General features: G+C 35.9%; 1 protein-coding gene across 27 annotated transcripts in view; it reads right to left on the bottom strand.

Annotated features, from left to right (window-relative positions):
* Nucleotides 1–242: 242 nt before the first annotated feature.
* ADGRL2 (adhesion G protein-coupled receptor L2) overlaps nucleotides 243–19675 on the bottom strand; it is a 395600-nt gene continuing 376167 nt past the window's right edge. For 5 of the 27 annotated variants that reach the window (XM_033000458.2, XM_033000459.2, XM_042805242.1 and 2 more), the window contains 9 exons: nucleotides 14947–15038; nucleotides 14045–14089; nucleotides 13730–13756; nucleotides 12904–13072; nucleotides 9099–9227; nucleotides 8582–8678; nucleotides 5656–5784; nucleotides 4832–4849; nucleotides 243–2328 (listed from right to left, as the gene is read on the bottom strand). In XM_033000458.2, coding sequence (XP_032856349.1) covers nucleotides 1574–2328; nucleotides 4832–4849; nucleotides 5656–5784; nucleotides 8582–8678; nucleotides 9099–9227; nucleotides 12904–13072; nucleotides 13730–13756; nucleotides 14045–14089; nucleotides 14947–15038 — 1461 coding nt within the window. In that variant the 3' untranslated portion in view covers nucleotides 243–1573. Of the gene's footprint in view, nucleotides 2329–2989; nucleotides 3043–4797; nucleotides 4850–5348; nucleotides 5431–5655; nucleotides 5785–8581; nucleotides 8679–9098; nucleotides 9228–12903; nucleotides 13073–13729; nucleotides 13757–14044; nucleotides 14090–14946; nucleotides 15039–19675 lie in introns of all 27 variants that reach the window. The other 22 variants (XM_042805318.1, XM_042805303.1, XM_042805309.1 and 19 more) reach the window with 12 other exon arrangements.

The following is a 19675-nucleotide window of genomic DNA, read 5'->3' on the forward strand; positions in this document are numbered from 1 at the left end:
TGAAATTACAGTACATTTTCCTAATGACCCTGCTACGTCTGAGTTTGATCCTATTCAATTGTGACTAGAGTAATGAATAGTAAAGATGACCTCTCTTCTGTAAAGCTATGTAGACAGTTTCTATTCTATCCTCAACACTTAAATAATGGAATGTAAAGAAGCCATTCTAAGCAGGATACAGCTGGGTCGAAGGACTGCTGATGCCAATTATGCTTCGTACATAATAATGCACATTTTACCTATTTGGAAAAAAATTCACATTTATTTACTGTCAAACAGGTGTTAAACTTTACACTGGATATTAATGATGGGCTCATTATTAACAGGTTTACACAAAGGGATGAAAAAAGCAGAATTTTGTTGAAACAATTTACATTTCATTAGATTTTTATCATAAAATAAATTAATTACTAAATATAGGCAGAAGGAATATGGAAGAGTAATAGTTATGTTTTATTTATTTTTTTTAAAGGACAGGCACCTTTTATTCACGAGAAAGCTTGTGAGAAGTGTCCAGTGTCCCCTTTACCCCTTACCACCCAACCCTGATTAAAGAATGAACAGGGAATTCAATTACAATCTTTGTTAGCTATACCAAATTTGTGCAAGGCTTGGCATAATTGGCTTCTAAAACAACTTTCTCCCCAAATTATGTTTTTTTGGCAGTAAAAATTCAAAACATAAGAATAAAAACTAACTTGTCAAAGCAGAACACTGTTTACAGTGAAAAATAAGTGAAAACGGGTAGAACTTGCATTTTAAACATACTACTGTACTATGAACAGAGTGTAAGAAAAACAGCTTATAACATATGTGCAACCAAGAGCTTATCACAATATTTTCTTCAAACTCTTTAAAATTATTTTTTTAATGACAATTATATTTCAGTTGGACACAAATGTATTTATTTTACCCTAGCAATAGAACAAAATATAATTTCTTTAGCCATTTTTTCATGAGAACGGTTCATTGTACAGTTGAGGAAATATATGAAATAAGGCCTGTGGCTTGATTGCTAGTGGTTAGACATGTATTCAATCTTTGCCCTAATGGAAAAGATTTGCAGTGAACTGCAAACTGATGCAGAATATCTCTCCTGCTTTTGCAAGTCTTGTCAGGAATAGTAAGGTACAGTAAATTTGTCCCACAGGATTTACAGCCTACGCCTTGTATATAATACAATGTAGGCCTAGAAAAAAACAATGGTGCAGCCATATTTACAAATTTAGTCCACAAACTGCTGCAGTAAAATGGCTGGAAAGTGTTTATTTCTCTTTTTTTTTTTTTTTTTTTTTCACAATTTTGTTAAATTCAGCAGCAGAAGATATCTTAAAATACCTTGTTGGTATTTCTTTTCTTTGTAACAAATAATTCATTTTAGTATACTCTGTGTATATACAAAGTTTTTGTTTTATAAAAATTCACAGAACTGCGAGGTCCAGTCATCCCCGTTACTGGAGAACCACAGGGTCAACAGAATTGTCTCTTCAAGGAGATATGAGGGAGCCTGCATGGGGCCAATTAAGTCTTTTTAATACTTGTACGTGGCCTTTAATATTTCTTTGCTACACTATTAAAGGCTCGTCACTAGTTGCATTTGTCCTTCTCTAACATCCCCTTCTGGAATACATCCTTCCTTGTTAATGGGAATTATATAGCCGTCGCTATTACCCCTGCTGATTTGATAGTACATCTGAAGCTGATGGCCAGCTCCTAGGTTTGGCATGCTCTTGTAGTAAATGTCCTCATTTTCACTCCTCCTGGAGGGAGAGAGGTCTTCTTCAACATCAGGGCTGCTCTCTGGATACGGAGAGTCTCTGAGATTGGGCATGCTCGTGTAAAGAGAGTCTCTGTTGGGGGACTGGAGGTGGTCGTCAGCCTCGGCTGTCAGCTGTGAGACGTAGCTGTCGGTTCCCTCGGTCTTCACTTTTTTCTGGGGCTGGTACAGAAGGGAGTGAGTCCGCTGAGGAATGAGTGGGGCCTCAAGCTCTTTGTGGTGGAGCTCCAGCCCAGGGGTGTCACTGTGCATCAAAGATGAGGCGTCTGCCACGATGGCATCATCTTCGCTACTGCTCCCGCCAATCACAGCTTTGGCTGGTAGCGTGCGCTCCAGGTTGTGGTTCTTGCTGCTGCCCCGCAGGTTGTTGTGCACTAACTCTGAAATGATCATTTTCTCAAAAGCAGTATCATTCAGGCTTAGTCCACAGTCTACAACTTGCACACTGTCGTTATAGTCTCCATTGCGCAATGAGTAGCTGTTGTTGAAATTACCATTTAGCGGTAGAGTATCCATGGCACTTGTATCCCTGGCATTGTTCAGTGAATGTCCTGAAACGGAAAAGGACAGCTCTGGTTATTGCCTGATGTGCTTTTTATCACTCTATTTTTTAACAAAATTCTTTAATGTAGTTCAGGACAAAGTTGTACTTGGAAGTAAGACTTGAGAAAAGTTAGGTTATTGAACATTCCCAAATGTAAACAGTTGCACACCTTATAGGAAAGATGCATTTTAAAAATAGTAACATGTATTTCCTGTGGGGAATAGTGGCATTTTAATTTCTTAATTTAGTGTCAATTCTGTGACTCTTTCACAAGGAACTGTTCACTCCATGCCCTTGCATATGTAATGCAAAGCAATTCATTTGGAAACATCTATGTTTTGAAGTACACCACCATGATTTAGAAAAAGAAAATTAACAGAATTTGTCCTAAACGACACTAAATTAAAAAGGAATTAGATCACAGACATAACTGAAGGTAAATGTACAACATAAACCCACATAACTGGCAAGCAACTACTTTAACAACATTTCTACTATTTTTTCCTTTTTTTTTTTTTTTTTTTTGAGATGAAGTAAAGAAAAGAATGAAAAAAATGGATAAATACAAAGAATTTATGTTAAACAAGGACAGCCATCTTTCACACTACTGGACCAGGGCCCACAAGCACCATCCAACAACACGATAGACAGCAGGTGGAATGACTCACTTTGGACAACTCACATCATGTCTGTCTGCTCAGGCTATCTGGCCTAAGAGTAGCTGATATATAAAAGAAAGTAAAATGATTTATTGTAACATGATGAAGAATTACTGAGCTTCTCAGCAACTTAGTCAGAGCAAGGGTTCAGCAAATTAGATTACTAAGCAGTAACAGCTTTTCTTTTCCCACTTAATGTAATTTTTTTTCACTAATATTCTGTCTGCCAACAACGGCCCCAGGCTTCTAAAGGTCAAAGTTTGCCTGCAGTCTGCATCAGTCACAGTGACAGCACTGAATGAACCAGAATAGTTAATTAAGAGTTAGGCCCAGAGTTACCATGGGCATGGAAGTCAAATGTAGAAATGTTAGGAATTTCTGTAAGTATGGGTCACAGAAATTAAACCAAAGAATAAATATTAGTTGTGGAATGGGAAGAGGAAATCAGCCATGGCCGATATCTCATAGCTGCTGGAGGAATGATAGATTGCATAAGTCTGCTAGAAACATGAAAAGAAGTTTAAGGGGGGGGAAAAATGAAGTCTCATGATGATTAAGGTCTTTATGCTTTTGGGTTTGGCTTTTTTTTTTTTTTTGTTGGTAACACAATAAAGAAAAGATTTTCCTATAGACACAAAGAGACATGTAAACTATGACAGCACAGTGCTTCCCAAGGAAAGGAAAATGAAAAAAAAAAAAGAAAAAAAAAAAAAACAACTTTGAAAGAAATTAAACAGTCTGAACCATGGAAAGTCAGATGGTTAGAGCATTCCTAGAAAATCACTTTATCTACAGATATGTCTGAAGTAAAGAAAGAATGGAGTGACTTTATTGAAATGAGACTGACCACTGTGAGGCTGCTGCATTATATGCAAGGCTTGGAGGAGTATAAGAAAAAAAGTTGTTTTGGAAAAGATTATACATTTTCCCTTTTTTTTTTTTTCTTTTTTCATAATTAAAGCTGCAGCTTATCTTAGAAAATTCAATCTTCCCTGGAAATACTGTTTTCAATTAAAAAGTAATTGCATTTTCTCATGAAAAGATTGTTGTCCTCAACTTTAAAAAATAGAGTAATAATTTCCAAATAAATTCTGAGTAATTTGGAAATAATTTTGTATTTGTGTTATTGTTAACTCCTCTCCATGTGTACTGATTTAAACAGTGATGAGGGTTGTTTGAAAGGTCTCTTTAAGCTTTGATTAAACAACTTTATAGTTCTGTAATTTCATGTATGTTCCAAGATTTTTCTTGCAGTCAATTTAGCTGCACAGAACATATGGCATTTATAAAAGTAGACAACACATGGACCACATGCTGGCATTCATTTCCCTCATGAAAGTGATTTAATTCTATAATTTTAATTCTTTTTTCTTCTGCTAAAAAGATACCAACATATATCTGATAATCCAAAATGAGTTTTCTATGATATACTGCAGAGTTAAGCATGCTAGAATATATTCAAATTGGTTTGATGAGGCAAATTTTGTTGTCCATGATCAGGTAATTCATTTGAAATCTTTCCATAGCCTGTAGCAAGATTACTGTGGGAATGTAAAAATATAAGTAAATTGTTAAGCATTTCTGCTTGACACTGCTTTGGTTTTAAACAGCAAATTATTTCAGCATTGCATAACTTCTGTTACCAATAGGGTTTGCTACAGACCTCACGTTGTTTCCCAAAAAGCAGTATGCAAGTACTTTTTGAATGTGGAAACGTTTCATTTGCAAATTGTGAACCACTTGCCCGCTGAGTCTACTTCATGACCGCTAGTTATGTTTTAATTGTGCCCATTAAAAATCATGCTGAAAAAATTTACATTTGATAGGCAAAGTTAAGTTTTACTCCCATACTTGTCTCTCTGTAGGTTGCTAGAGGAAAGCATAAGGAAAGTAAGAAAACAAGAGAATGAAAATAGAAACTACAGTTCAGTTAAAAAGGAAACTTGAAATAAAAACTGGAAACAAGGGTTTATGAGCTCTTTATCAAAGATTTATCATTCCAGTTATACTAAAGTGATCTTATGACTCATCAAACAGTAACTACTAGATATTTACTGATGAATTGCACCGTAGCTAAAAAAAGCAACTAGATAACATCAGAATGTTAGGTAAGTGATGACACCCTTTATTCCTACAGTACTAAACTGTTCTAACTGTTAATTCTCAAGATTTTCCTACAGGAAAATGATCTACCATAAAGCTGCACTATACTATAGTTTAGATCTGTTTGACGCTGGATACAATTTTCTACACTGGGGTATCCAAAGGTGTCAAGATGCCTTGCACTGCTTTAGTATCTAATCCATTCCATAAGCAGGTTTTTCTCAGCAAGCTTTAGAGTCAACCTTATATTGCATAGACATGATACCTCTAAGTGATATATATCTTGAAGATGGGCTCTCGGACCATGTGGTGTCAGTCCTGTAATAGTATATTAAGATTTATGCCACCTGTGTTAAAAACATGGATAATTATTGGTAAATACTGTTATGGCAAAGGCATTACTATAATATAGTGCAGTTTTACAAGCTGACAATGGCAATACTGTATTTCTCGAACTGACAGAAATTCAGAATGTATGGCTAGGGTATTGCAACTTGAGTTTCTATCTAGGGAAAAGAAGGGATTTGGAGCGAGCCAAGAAAAGCAGTTTTATTCAGGAAGTATAAGCACACCTGGTGAGTTAAACACAGGAGCTGAAGGGGCATTACATACAACTGTTTCAGCAAGCAATGTGTTATAGGGGTTGTTAGTGCCGTGTGGTCGAAGAAGAGGGTTTGTTAGTAGGTAATTGCCAGTCATTCCTAAAGCAAAAGAAACAGAAAAAAATGTCAGTTCTTTAATTTTAGGCTGACAGTTTCAATAAAGAGTACTTTTTATTCATCATGAATCATGTAGGACTTGTCAAATGTAATTCAGCTGAAAATTTCTGAATGTATTTGAGCTATGTATTTGAAATGGGAGCAGGAAAATACAGTTAGATTCCAGTAATTCACAGGTGCTGTCCAAATCCCCAAAGTAAACATCTGGTGAGAGTGACATTTACTAATGCATACAAAATCACTGTTACACAAGAATAGCAATTAAATGTGTAGAGATCAAGGTACTACATAAAGCTATTATAACTTTAAAAATGATCGTATGGAACACTTCTGTCCAGAATTGAGAGAACTGAATTTCTTGAATTGAAAGGCATTGAAAAATCTCTTATGACAGGATCAGAGCAGTTATTCACTTTATTAAAAACACACAGATAGTGGAAGGGAATTGCTGTTTTCAAACAGAGAGTGGATGGCAAACTGCAAGAAGCATATCTTAGTATATGCAAAAGTATGCATGCTGAGGGGAAAGCAAAATATTTGCTCTAAGAAATCAGAGCATTCACATTTTCTCCTGGGACATTCATGCTGCAAATTTATCTGCCAGATTTTAAAAAATAATTCCTCGAACACCAGGTTTTCTTTAAACAATCAGTTTACAAACGATGTACAATGAAGCAAAATACTACATAAACAGATTTTTATAAACCCATTTTACATGTTAATGCAACATCATTTAAACAACTTGGAAAAAAATAGGAAAAAAATCAGCATATTTTGTGAAGGTATTAAAAGATCAATTAATATCTGATTTCTAGCTACAAAAAGAAAAATGGGTTGGAATAATGACGCCACTCCCACCCCCAAACGCTGTGATTTAAAACTTACTTTAAACATTTCATTAAGGTTAAATTTCACTTTCTTTTCTATTGCATTGCACAGTAGTATATCAGGATCAGTGAGTATATTACAGACCCAAGGACAACTAAAGAGCCAGCTATATTTTTATAGTATGGATATTTTTATCTGTCAAGGAAATATAGTATATATTCCAAATATTAATGCTTTTGTATAACCATAGATACTCGGTAGCAGAAATGAGCAGAAAATTCTAAGATTCAGATTATTATTACCTGATTATACTAATGTTATTTGAAAGTTTGTATCAGTGAACACCTAAAAAGGTTTGATCATAGCTTTATTCAGTTGTAATGTATTTACTACTAGAAATACTAACCGAAATATATTTTTCTTGTTTTTTTTTTTTTTTTCTTTGTGTACTATGTTTAATCTTGGTGAGAATTATCACCTGTAATTTACAGTTAAGAGAATTTTTTTTCAATCCAAGACTTGCCACCTTTAAAAGTGTGATTTTTATTTTAAAGGAAAAATTATACTTACCATTAATTACTAAACTACCCTTATATGTATGTATCGCTGAGATAGCGACGATGTTATAATTGAATAAAGATTGTATCAATTTTTCTAATCATGGCAGAACATCTCCAGTGACTTGAGACTGGAGCTCCGAAACAGGGAGAAGCTTCCAAGACCTCTGTTCAGCTCTGAATTAACTGAGGGTGCATCATGGTTACAGCAAACCTCAAATGTCAGAGACATCAAATTAGAGTGAAATCCCAGTCTTCTATCTATAGTGTATTTATGGGATAAGGCATTGGAAGGGAATGTCCTTCTTTCTCAGGTATGCAAAATATACATCTTCTACTTATGAGAAGTTACTCAATTTTCATTTTGCCAGAGGAACATACAACGTTCAGATGGAGGAGCAGACACACACACAGGTCTTATCCACTTTCTGTATGCCAAATATCAAAACCAGAACCATGCTTTCTGAAGTATTTTCTTTTGCAAAGTACCACATTTTTTACTTCCAAATGAATGTGAGTTAAGTATGTGTCCCTATTAGCAAATCGTAAAAAAAAAAAACCATGGATGGAAATTTCCTAGCTGTGATTGATGAGGCCTTTACAACAGCCCTGACAGTTTTCTGTCTGAAACTTTCTGAGCTGAGGAACTGGTTGCAGTGAGATCAGGGCTATGTTTTCTTCTCCTAGGGACATGGGTGGAAGAACAGGCTTTGAACTTGGCTTGCACAGAGCAGTCTTCCCTCTACTGCCAGCTCAAACTGCCTTAAAAAAACACAGGGGGAAGGAGAGAAAGGAAGGGACATTCTGTCTCATTTAATACCTTTGTCTTCTAACTGGACATGAAAATGAGGTTACAGATTTCAAAGTCTATTTGAGCTGAAAAATTTGGATTTTTGGCTTCTCTGTGCCTGAAAATCTGGATTCTATCACATGTGACAGATATGATGCTCTTTGAAATAGAAAAGATAAATGCTTTACAGACATCTTTTGCATAGAAATGATATCAATTAGATTTCACTGGGAAAATTTCTGCACCTAAAAATCATAGTCAAATATGCATTAAAATGTTACTGCACTCATATTTCTGTTTCAGATTTAACCTATAAAGGTTAGGAAAGATTTAAAATTATGATCTTGCTTTTAAGTTAAATTATTGATGAAACTTATTTAAATACATTCCCACGAATGGAGGAATTCAACTTCTATAGCAGGGGGCCAGTTAAGGGAACACGGTTTTAAAATGTGCTGGTGGATGACTTTAAAACTCTGCTTTTAGAGAACATTTGTTCCAGATTTTTTTTTTAAAACATTCTTTTCAATTCTTCTGTGTTAAATGATATAAAATCTGTATAAAATTTAAGGCTTCTAAAACTGAAATGTTCCCAGTGACTGACCTTGATTAAGTGTTGAAGTGCTGTTGATGTCACCTGAGATAAAAGATGATTCAGATTGTTTTCTCACAGTGTCATTCCACATCCTCCTTATACGACTCTGTTAACATAAAGCAGTGAGACAGAAGCATAGTAAGTTACGAAGATCTATTCCTACTTATGTGCTATTATGTAGAATATTTGTGTTTATTTTGGCCTAAAGTAAGCCATTCTTCTAGCATGTAGTGAAACTCATTCTTTTGTTATTAAAACTCTAATTTATTAAATTTCATTTAGATGAAACATGATGGCATAAACCTTCCTATACACCAGTCCCTAATTAGAAGAAAAATAAGGTGTTTGCGTTAGACCGAAGTAAAAGGAAATGTTTAAGAAGAAATCAGTTCTACTATGCTGAAGTATATATTTGCCATCTAAATGATAATAATGAGAAGACAATTAGTGCTTCTGATTGGAACACATCTCAGTAGGCTTTTTATAAATAAGGTTAATTAAAAGATGCTGTCAAAATCTTTGTTACCTGAGTGCCAGAGGAATAGCGAGCACTAGTTCTTGTTGTTGATGCCTTCACTGAACTGTGGGGACTCTCAGTTGGTAGTCCACCACAGCAGTAGGAATGTCGGAAGCATTTGCCATATTCCTTACGTACCTACAGGGAAAACCAAAATTACTTAGCACAAAAAACAGTCTTAAAGATCTTCACTGGCAAAAACACATGAACCTTGCATTGAAACTACTCACACACTTTTCAAGCAAATAGATAGTTCTTGTCTGTTGAATTTCTGACCATTCGCAAAATCAAGTATGTTTCCCTATTTAGTAGCAGCATTATCAGCTACCCAGGATTTTTGAATAAATTATTTCCAAGGTATACACATACTTCATTTAAATGTGCCTGAATAATCATTACTGAGTTATTTATGGGTTTATTTTTATTTTGTCTCCATATTGTAGATTGATATACTTAAGTTTACCTAAACTGAATCCTGGCTAAAAATAGTCCTTTTTGTATGAGCTTTTGGTGCAAAAACCACAGAAAGACTGTTTTCCCACCCTAGCACACAAGGGCTGAGCTAACCAGCCTCTGCACTGCTCGGTACTGCCCATTATGTTATCCCTTCCAAGAAAGTATGCAAAATCTGCAATGACTATAAAGGCATTTTCATATAAAGTTACTCTGTGTAACTCAAACAGCTGCTAGTTCTTATGGTCACACCTGCTTTGGGATTGTACAAAGCTCACAAATGCCACTGCCCCACTCCAGGCAGAGAGCCAGCTATGCTGGTGGAGGCATCGTCAGTGTTCCAGAGTCAAATTTTGAACCGTAAAGGCTGGGAAATGAAGTTTTAGGGCCAAAAAATAAAATCCTCATTACTGCCTTTTCTGAACCTAGAAATTTGAATATACCTACCTATATGAGATTTTTGTCTGACAGAGCAACAAAAGTAATGAACAGTTCCAGTATTTGGCCTTCATTTATTTACCTTCTCTTTCCAGTGATGTACTGGAAACTTTAGTTTTGTAATTTATGTGTGTTAATACTTGTCATTAAAGTAATCAGGGTTAATTTTTAGAGCAGTTAATTTTCTCATATTCAGTGACTGCTACACTGACTACTATCTTCAGATAACAGAAGACTGCATACACATCTCCACAGCATGACAGCATCAGTGAAAGGATAAAATTTGTAAAGATGCATAAGTCTATATTTGTAAATCTTCCACCAGGTACTTGGGAATCTAAGTGTCTCTTCTACTTCAATAAGACTCCTAAATTTCTGGGAAAAGTGGTATTTCAGCTAATTGGAAATTCTATTTGACCTATGAATATGCAGGGCAAAAAGTTATGTGTCTATAAAAAGGGGTGAGGGGAAACTGCAAGAAGTTAATAGTGTGGATTCACATGCGCCATGTGCTGTTTTCAATATTGTAAGAATTTTACTCATGGAATACATACTGTGATGTTTCTATAAAACACAAGGTTGAAGAAAATTTGAGTAGTTAGTGCCTTAACTTCAAGCTAGGGACAATAACTCATCTTTTTATAAAAGTATATGGTACATATTTTAAGTGAAGCCTTATCTGTATCAGCACAAAAGATATATAAAAAAATGAAAACAGAAAAGCACAGACATAGAATTATAATCTTTAACACTGTAGTCTGAAAAACGTAAGTCTATCTATATCATCACTAGATGGTATAACACCTAAGAAAACACATTCCTGAACACTAATGGATATTAAATGCTCCAAACCACTACATAGTAGAGACAATAGCAATCAAAACTGTATTTTTACCCAAATACCACCCTCCAGGGCTGGTTTTGCCTAATGCCTATATTGCAGTGAATGTACATTATCTGTCAGTACTGCGCATTCCACTGTCATTATTTCTAAATTATAGCTTGTTGGAAACTGATGGAAGCAACAGCACTATCATCTTGTCAGAACTGGAAACATAATAGTTTTCACTTTCACAATTCTATTTCTCTGTTCAATTTAGTGACCAACTAGTAATAACAGAATAAAAAGACTACATTAGCTATGCAGACAGAGGATAGGATGATATCCAGTCAAAGGCATTGAAACTTAAAAATCTTAAATGGCAGCTTTAACATTCTTTCAGGTATAAATCTTATTGCTCCAGGTTATGCTTTTTCACACTTGACTGGTATTTTAATACTGCTTTTTGCTGACTCCACTTAATATAAAAACAATGAACAGCTGTAAAAAGAAATAAAAAAAGAATCTGTTTTTTATTTTCAAGCCCAATACATGTGGTAGAAAGGGCAACATTATATGAAACCCTAATCTAGACATTATTTACATTTTGAGAATGTTTGCATTTTCTTCCCTCTCTTCTTTTCTTAGGCTCAATCACCTCTCTAGGTGTGCTTTTGTTCTCTCAATCTGAAAGGAGTGCTGTGTTCATCCGGATAAAATTCTTTGTGTCTACCAGATCTTTTCCTAAAACATGTCTGAATGCCACTGTCTACACCAAATTTAGAGACGTTGATACTGTGTGAGTTGGTACAGTTGAAAACATGCAAGAATGTGATTTTTGTACTTATACAGCAACACTTTATCCAATGTTCTCAAACCATTTTATAAATATCAGTTAATTATGTCTCTGGTGAGCTAATTATAACTGGAGTTAATAATGGCTAGGTCTCCAGCCTAAAACTGGTAAAAATATTTAGAATCTAAATATTGCAAATTGGGTATTTCCAAATGTAGGATGTATTGCATTTTATGTTAAGTTTTTCTGGGTGGGATTTTTTGAGGCTTACCCTTCCTCTCAAATCTCGTTACTTTCATCTGCCATGCCTTCAAACACACAATACAGGCTTTTTTCTTCTGTCCTTCACTAAAGAACCTCTAAGGTATCCTTGTAAGCAGTCTCCACCCTCAGCCTCGGGAAGAGAGGGGGTGCAGGGAACCCAAAAAGAATCCCACCCAGCTGCACCCTTCATTTCCTTTTCTCCTGTTTGTTCCTCTCTCCCCTGCTAGCTTTTCCCCAGCAGATCTGCTCCTTCTGGACCCCTCTGCTCCCATTGGGTGAAAGGGAGCTGAACTAATTTAGCACATCCCACTCATGAGGGAAGGCTCTTGCCAGGGGATTCCAGTTTTTCTTGTTAAGAGTATAAATCTGTTGAATTGCTGGGGGAGGCAAACACCTGAAAAAAAGTAGTCATGCTAGCATCCTTGGAAAATTCTCCCTGTTAGCAACTGTCTAGCGCTAACGACTACTGTTTTCTACAGTGTGACTAAGGTCATATTATTTTTTACATCGCACTTAATTTTGTAATGAACAAGCATTCATAGTACAATCCCTGCCTATCACCTGTAGCTTTATGTGCCAGCTTAATGGGATCTCAGGAGAGGTCCTCTCCCTTAATCTGAGAAAGACTTTATCTGAGCAAGAGTTTCCAGGCTGAGACAGGCTGATATTGTAAATGATCCTGTTCGCAGTGCTGCAGCAGAGGCAGGATTTGTTTCATGCACACATAAAAGACTCTTGGTTGTAAATCCAGACTAGTATGTACCATTACCAATGTTAAACAGTACGTTTTTTATAGTAATTTTCTTCCCAAAGCCTCAAAACTTTTCAAGTCCATTTTAAACCTGCTCAGGCCACAAAGCAGTTACATGACTCCCACAAGCACACACTGCAAGAACTGCTTTTGAATCCTACTGCCCTCCTCAAACACCTTCAAAATACTCCAGTTCTTGGCATTGCTATTTTTTTTTTCTCTGTTTTTAAAGAAATACAAGCGGTATTTTTAAGGAGTTACGGAACACGCATCTGTATTTTCAGTAACTTACTTTCTTTTGAAGGGCACAATGAAAGATGAAAATAAACATTCCTTGGAAAGCATTAAATACTGTGAAGAGATAGGTCATCACAACAGTCCCCTCATTGATAAACAGCAGGCCAAATGACCATGTTAGGCCAAGGAGACACAGGAGAGCAAATGCACCCAGGACCCAGGATCTGTAAAAGAAAACCAATTTTAGTAACACTACTTATGAGAATGCATGTCGTCAAATCCAATATTAACATTTCTGTTCCTGCAGTTGACTCTTACTAAGTTCATATTCAAATGTAAAAATTCCTTGGGTTTAACCTTTCATCTATTAAAGAAAGAACAATTCCATTTAGTACTCTTAGTCTCCAGTGAAAACAGCAAGAGTAGATATGACCTTTTTCTTTCTCAAGAACTGCATAAGATGTCAAAACTATTTTGAAATGCAGTAGTGCAAGCCCCAGCTACTCCATTGCTTTATCTGCTTTTAGAAAAGAAATTGATAAATCTGGCTTAGCCACTAATCACACCATAGATTTTAAACAGTGGTTCTGCCATATGACACCAAATAACACAAATGCACAAAGGTTAAACAGCAGACTAAAAGCCTAAAGCCCAAATCTTTAATGCTCCGATAAACTCAGCTAAACTGAAGCTAGATGGTCTAACTTCTGCATGAAGAAACCCTGCTGAAATGTGACAAAAATATGGATATAGCTCTACAGAATAGTCTAAAAAAGATTCCATCATGAATAGGTTAAGGAAAAGGAATTGTAGAGAACGGCACAGAATGAAAGGGAAAGGGAATTTAGTCAGTGAATTCCACATCTAACTAATGATCTTACTTGATAAATGGCTTATTATCTTCATAGCTAGAAAGCATTATAAGCAGAAAAGAGAAACAAAATTATTAGACAGAATTGAAACAGAAATTATTAAGAGCATTTTTAATTGTCTATAAAAATTAGTCAAAATTAGGAAATTCAAAATGCAGAGGCAAGCAATTTAAAATTATAAAGGCATATAATAGTTAAAAATTCTTTAGCAAATCAGGTATCTCAAAACTAGTTAATTAAAATTAAGGGAAATCCACAATATTGACCGAGTTTGTAAAGTTAAAAGTCATGCTAGAAATTTGTTAATGTAGGGTTCTATCTTACCCAGGTAAGTCCGTATTATAGTAGCCATCACAAACACGGTAATTACTGGTGTGGATGAGAAGACAGAAAGAGGAAAAGGAAGAAAAGAGAGAGATGCTAAAGATTAGCTCTCTCTCTCATCATGCAACATGCAATGAAGCTGATACTGACCTATCTAGAACATCGAGTTCACAATGTTAGCCTTACTGAAAATGTCCCTTTGTCATTTTCAACATTCAAAGCAAATCTGTAAGACCCTTTTCACATCCAACCCTCAGTGTTAAAAAACTGCACCATCCCTTCAGTGTTGACAACAAAAACCTTCAGTATAACATAAAGCTATACAGAATACAGGAAAAAAGTATCTAAAGAAGCAAGACCTGCCAAAGCCTTGTTAATTGTATAACACTTATATTACTCTGCAAAAGGGATACTGCAATACAGCACCATGATAAAGTAAACATTTGTTAAATTAGCATGAAAACAGCAGATAATCTTCAAGTTAACAATAATAATAGAGTCAATTCTCTTGGGAGAACAGGATTACGAGTAGAAACTGCTCAGAATCCCTAAATCAAAAAGTCATTTAACAAAACAAACTTAATATAATCATATCAGCCATGCAAACAGGAACATCATTTTTGAACTGCATTTTAAATGCAAATGAAATTACTACAGTGCTGTGGCATTTCCGTGAAAGAGTTTCTTGGCACTAGTTCCAGGCTGAAATTATCTAATTTTGACCGGCGTTTGTGACATTACAGCAACAATGTGACGAAAGCAGGACTGGCTCTGTTTGCTTCTAATTGACATCTGCAGTTGCTGGGAGACAATGGCATGTGCTCCTAATGGAGAGTAGCTTTCAATCAGTTCAGCAATCAGAAAATAATCATAGTTCTCATACTTGAACACAAAGCACTTACTTAATGTTTTCCAACCTGCTAGAGTCTGGTTTCAAAGTGTTTGAGTGCTTCACCATTTTGCACAACGTGATCACCAGGAAGATAAGATTCAGCTGTCAAAACAGATAAGAATGGAATTAAACTACTTCAAGTAATATGTTGAATAATGATGATGTTACAGACAAAACAAAAACCCTGTAGTTTATTTTCAAATATGCAGTGAAACTGGGTAACTATCAGTCTGTAAAAGGTGATTGCAAATATGGATGAGGGGAAAAAAGATGTTAGAAGTCCTTGTTCCACTTAATTTTCCAAATTCACCAGATCATCATGAAACATCAGATTTAGCTCATGTCCAACGCTTGTCATTGACAGGCTAGCTCAGTCTTCCAGCATGTTGTGCCTTGTTTTCTTTCACCTGTCACCTCTAGCCCTGTTCCCCATCTCGCTGACACCCTCCAAGTACGATGCTTACTCCTTTACTGTACTATACTAGTGGTCTTTTTATCACCCCATCCTGCTTCTGGGATATTTTTCGTCTTTGCTGGTTTCTCCCTTTTTTTTTTTTTTTTTTTATTTTTTCCATTCCCTTTTGTTCTCATAAATCCCATCGGGGTCTTGAAAACAGCTTAAATGTAACTGAAGAAAAAGAAAAAAGAAACACAAAGATGTGGCAAATGCATCAAACTTAGCAGTGCCATAGACATTTGCTGGTGGTAAACCCTCCTACTGCCCTCCTTCCCTTTGTAGTCTGGATTCTGTTGAAGCAAAACTGCATGCCACTTGAAGGAAAGGACTATACTGTCTTATTCTTATTGTGTCATTCATATAGATAACACTAGGGAAGATACTGGAGGTAATTTTTGTTACTTTTCCTATTGTGAAACAGAATCACAGATACCAGAGATACTAGGTGCCTTTTTCCTATCGATTTCAAAGCATGAAAAGAGAGTAAATAAGCCCATGTAAAAGGATTCCTGCAGAATATGGGTTGAGAAGTGGTATACTGTTAATTTATTAGTATGCGCTGTCCTATATCATGCAGAAAATTCAAACAAAATCATATGTTTAAAACCAGTGAGAGCTATGTCCTTTCAGGGAGAAGACATACACCTTTATCTACTAGTACAATGGTCCATAAGAAATGAGTGAACCGATAGCTAAGAGAAGATGGGAGAATATGCTTGGACATTCTTCTAACACATATATTAGGTAGATTATAACCCCATTCTTACAGTCTTCCGTTATACACCTGCAACTGATTACTGATGGAGAATGATCAAGCCCATTCTCCCATTTTGGTGAGCCTTTGGTTTAAGGCAGCATCAGAATCCTCACAAAACATGTAACATTGGGGAAACCATTTCATACCATATGTGTTCCTACAGCTGTGCTACAATGGTCACAAATGTCACTGAAATGCTAATCAAGAGCAGGTCTTAACAATCTTGAAAAGGTGAGAATTTTAAAGGTTCTGATCAGTGTCTGCTAATAAAGACATGTATTACAGAAATAATTCCTACTGCTAAAGGCAATCAAGTTATCACTGCTGCTGCTGCCTCAAAATCAGGATGGACAGTATGAACTAGAATGCAGTTCCCAACACCAGAACAACATTTGGCAGCTTTTGACCTCATCAGTCCTGACTCAAAGTAAAACATTCTTACGATTGTATCATGAGATTAATACAAAAAGTGTATGTGATACAAATAACAAAAATAAGCTTTTGCAATTTATTTGTCTGTGTTTTAAGAACTGACAGAAAATACTTGACCTTTAAGTGGAGGTATGTACATGGTGTAGGTCAAGCAAGATTTCCATTGCTGCAAAATGTAATAGAAGTGTCAGTATCTCATGACCCTGCTGATTACCTTTTATGATTCTCATAGGTAATGATTAACCAGTTGAGAAACACTTCATTATAACACTGTGATCATTTTGTTCCTCTTATCTAGGTTTCCACTGTACTGTGTAAGTTCCTTGGGTGAGAAATCAAGTTGCTTCTCTCCCTGGCATTTGCACCAGACAGGATGGGGGCTCTGCATGTGACCTGACCCCTTGGTTCCACGCCTTTGTACACAGACTTTCTTCTTCTGTATTTGAAAAGGTTTCTTGCACATTTTGGTAGCTGATATAACATGAACTTCTCCAGCCTGCTTAAAAAAAGTGTAACTTCAATTTACTTTTTGTGAAAACAGATTAAGAGCTGAGACATGCCCCATGCCAATCCTAACATGTAAATCAACTTTGGCTGCATCCTACGCAACCGGGAGCGCACAATCCAGTTCAAAATAGTATATATAGCACAGCTGGAAGCTAATCCTTCCCTAAGTAGCTACCCTGGAGTATCCTGTACTGTACTAGCAACATCATTCTTGGATCAAAAACTCATAGATATGGCTTAGCCCGTAAATGACTGCCTTATGAAACAAGAGTTTTCTATCCTCTGATTCTTTGTGCAACTGAAGTGCTGGTTTGACATATGAAAAACAAAAGCTTGTATTTAGGTACTGAGGTTCCTTTGGTCCCATGCAAACAGACACGGCCCTACCCCAGAGCCTGATCCAAGCCCCAGTGTATTAGTCAGGTTTTATGTAGATACTCAGCTTTGTCTGTGTATATGTCCTTGTTGGACTACGGAATAACTGTATATTGCAGTTTCATAATAGACATCTTAATTCTAGCTTAAGTACAGACACCCAAAACCAGCCCACAGAAATAATAATGCTGTATCACAGTAACTGAAAATGTCCTTCCAAGAAAAAAAGCAAAAAGCAAAATATTGTACTTTGAAGACAAAGTAACTATGACAACAGAGCATATGATACTTGTTTCTCCATCACTGTGAAATACTGCATAGTTTTCAGTTTCAGCAGTCAAAAGACAATGGTTTGCCACTTGTTCAAACATGCTGGCATCTCTGTTACACACTGTATCATTATCAAAAGCCTATTTTGCCTGATTACAAATAGGGTAACCAAAGCTTTCCATAGATTCACTTTTGGCTCCCTTACTGCTTTTCATCTAGAAATTGATTGTTTTGGAAGAACTCATGAGTTAAAGACTTTTGGGCATCCTGCCATTTATTAGATGATACTAAGCAGTGAGGGAAGGAAACTTGTTGGAGAATAATTGCTTTTAGAAGGAATGGCTGAATTACTTTTCCTGGTGGGAAATACTTGGGGGGAGGAGGAAACACACTTAGTGGTTTTGAATTCATTTGTATCAACTTTGTGTAAGGAAAGTTTTTTCAGCCGTGAGCAACCTCATCTGAGCTGAGCCTGTTTTGAGCAGGAGGTTTGACCACAGATCTCCTGAAGTCCCTTCAAACCTGATTTGTTTCATGACTGTGTGAGGACTGAATTGTTACTGATCTAAGCGAATGAATCTGTAGACGTTTTCTAAGCTTGACAGATGGTCTGAGGAGGACACCCTTCTTTAAGAAGAATGTTCACCACAAAAACTCAGTACTCTGGGGTCACATAAAGGCGCACGTGAATGTCAAGATGGGCTTTTGAAAGCAAACTTGTAATAGAAAAAATGGGCTTCTGACAATGATGACTTTCTCATCACTTCATATAACACAAAGGGCTAGTGACTGGCTAGACCTCATCCTGACTACTGGGCTGCATCCATCCCCAGATGAACCAAAATCTGCCCCTGAACAGTACTGCTTTCCTTCAGTGATAATAAAAAGTATAAACACAATGTGTAAACACATACACAGCCACCGTGTATACATCTCAAACAATTGTAAAATCATAATCTTGCTAAAATCAGTAAAAATCTCTTTCATGCTGCACTTCTGAAAATCAGACCAAGACTCTTTCAAAGGCTAAAAAGAAATATTTAAAAGTCCAGTCAGTCAACAGGTTCAGATTTGAAGATTCTGCTGTGACACTGAGACTGACAAAACACACAGTTACAGTAGGTGGAGCTAGAATGTGAGATCTCTTGAAACATTAGCTGATAACAGTAGGTGAAAACTTGGATTAACAGAATTTCATTCATGTTTATACTAGGTTTCTCCTGTAATTTCTAAAATATATTATCCACTATAAGATACGGGATACTAGATTACTTAGAGAACTAGCTTAATATATACTCTGATTTTAGAAACGTATGTAAAACTAAAAAAAAAAAAAAAAAAAAAAAAATTAGAGCACCTTTTAAAATACCAGTTCATACTTATCTCTTAATATGACAAGTGTATTTGGATAGAGCAAAAGAAAGACAATTAGATTTATATTAAAAAATAAAAATTAACTACTTTAAACCACAAGATTTGAAGAATTTTTATGGTAATAATCAAATGCAGCACCATGGAAGATCATGCTTCTTTCATAGTCAAGACACAGAGGGACATTTCTGGTTTGGAAATCAGAAGGTATAGGACATGAAAAATGGTGTAAGTAGGAATTTTGTGTTTCTGGCACCTGAAACCTATGTAATTTTGAGAAAGGGAGTGTCTTCATTCAAATTAAGTTTTTAAAAAGAGTAGATGTAATAACCTGCACAGGGGGACAAACAGACTGGTATTAGTTGCAGTTACAATGAATTAGTAGCCAAATAAAGCTAGATTTTGCAATAATTATGATAAACTGTCCTTCCTATGTTAATGAAACAGGGCATCCTAGGAATTTTTCCTTAAACAACCTTTGGTACCCTAATGTATTTGCTCCATCTGAGAGAAGCAAACTCCAGTAGTTTTGACTGAATTGAAGTCAAACCAACATCAACCATTCCTTGG

This window comes from Tyto alba, unplaced genomic scaffold, assembly GCF_018691265.1.
Source record: "Tyto alba isolate M040663 unplaced genomic scaffold, T.alba_DEE_v4.0 Super-Scaffold_1000006, whole genome shotgun sequence".
NCBI classification, from domain to species: domain Eukaryota; kingdom Metazoa; phylum Chordata; class Aves; order Strigiformes; family Tytonidae; genus Tyto; species Tyto alba.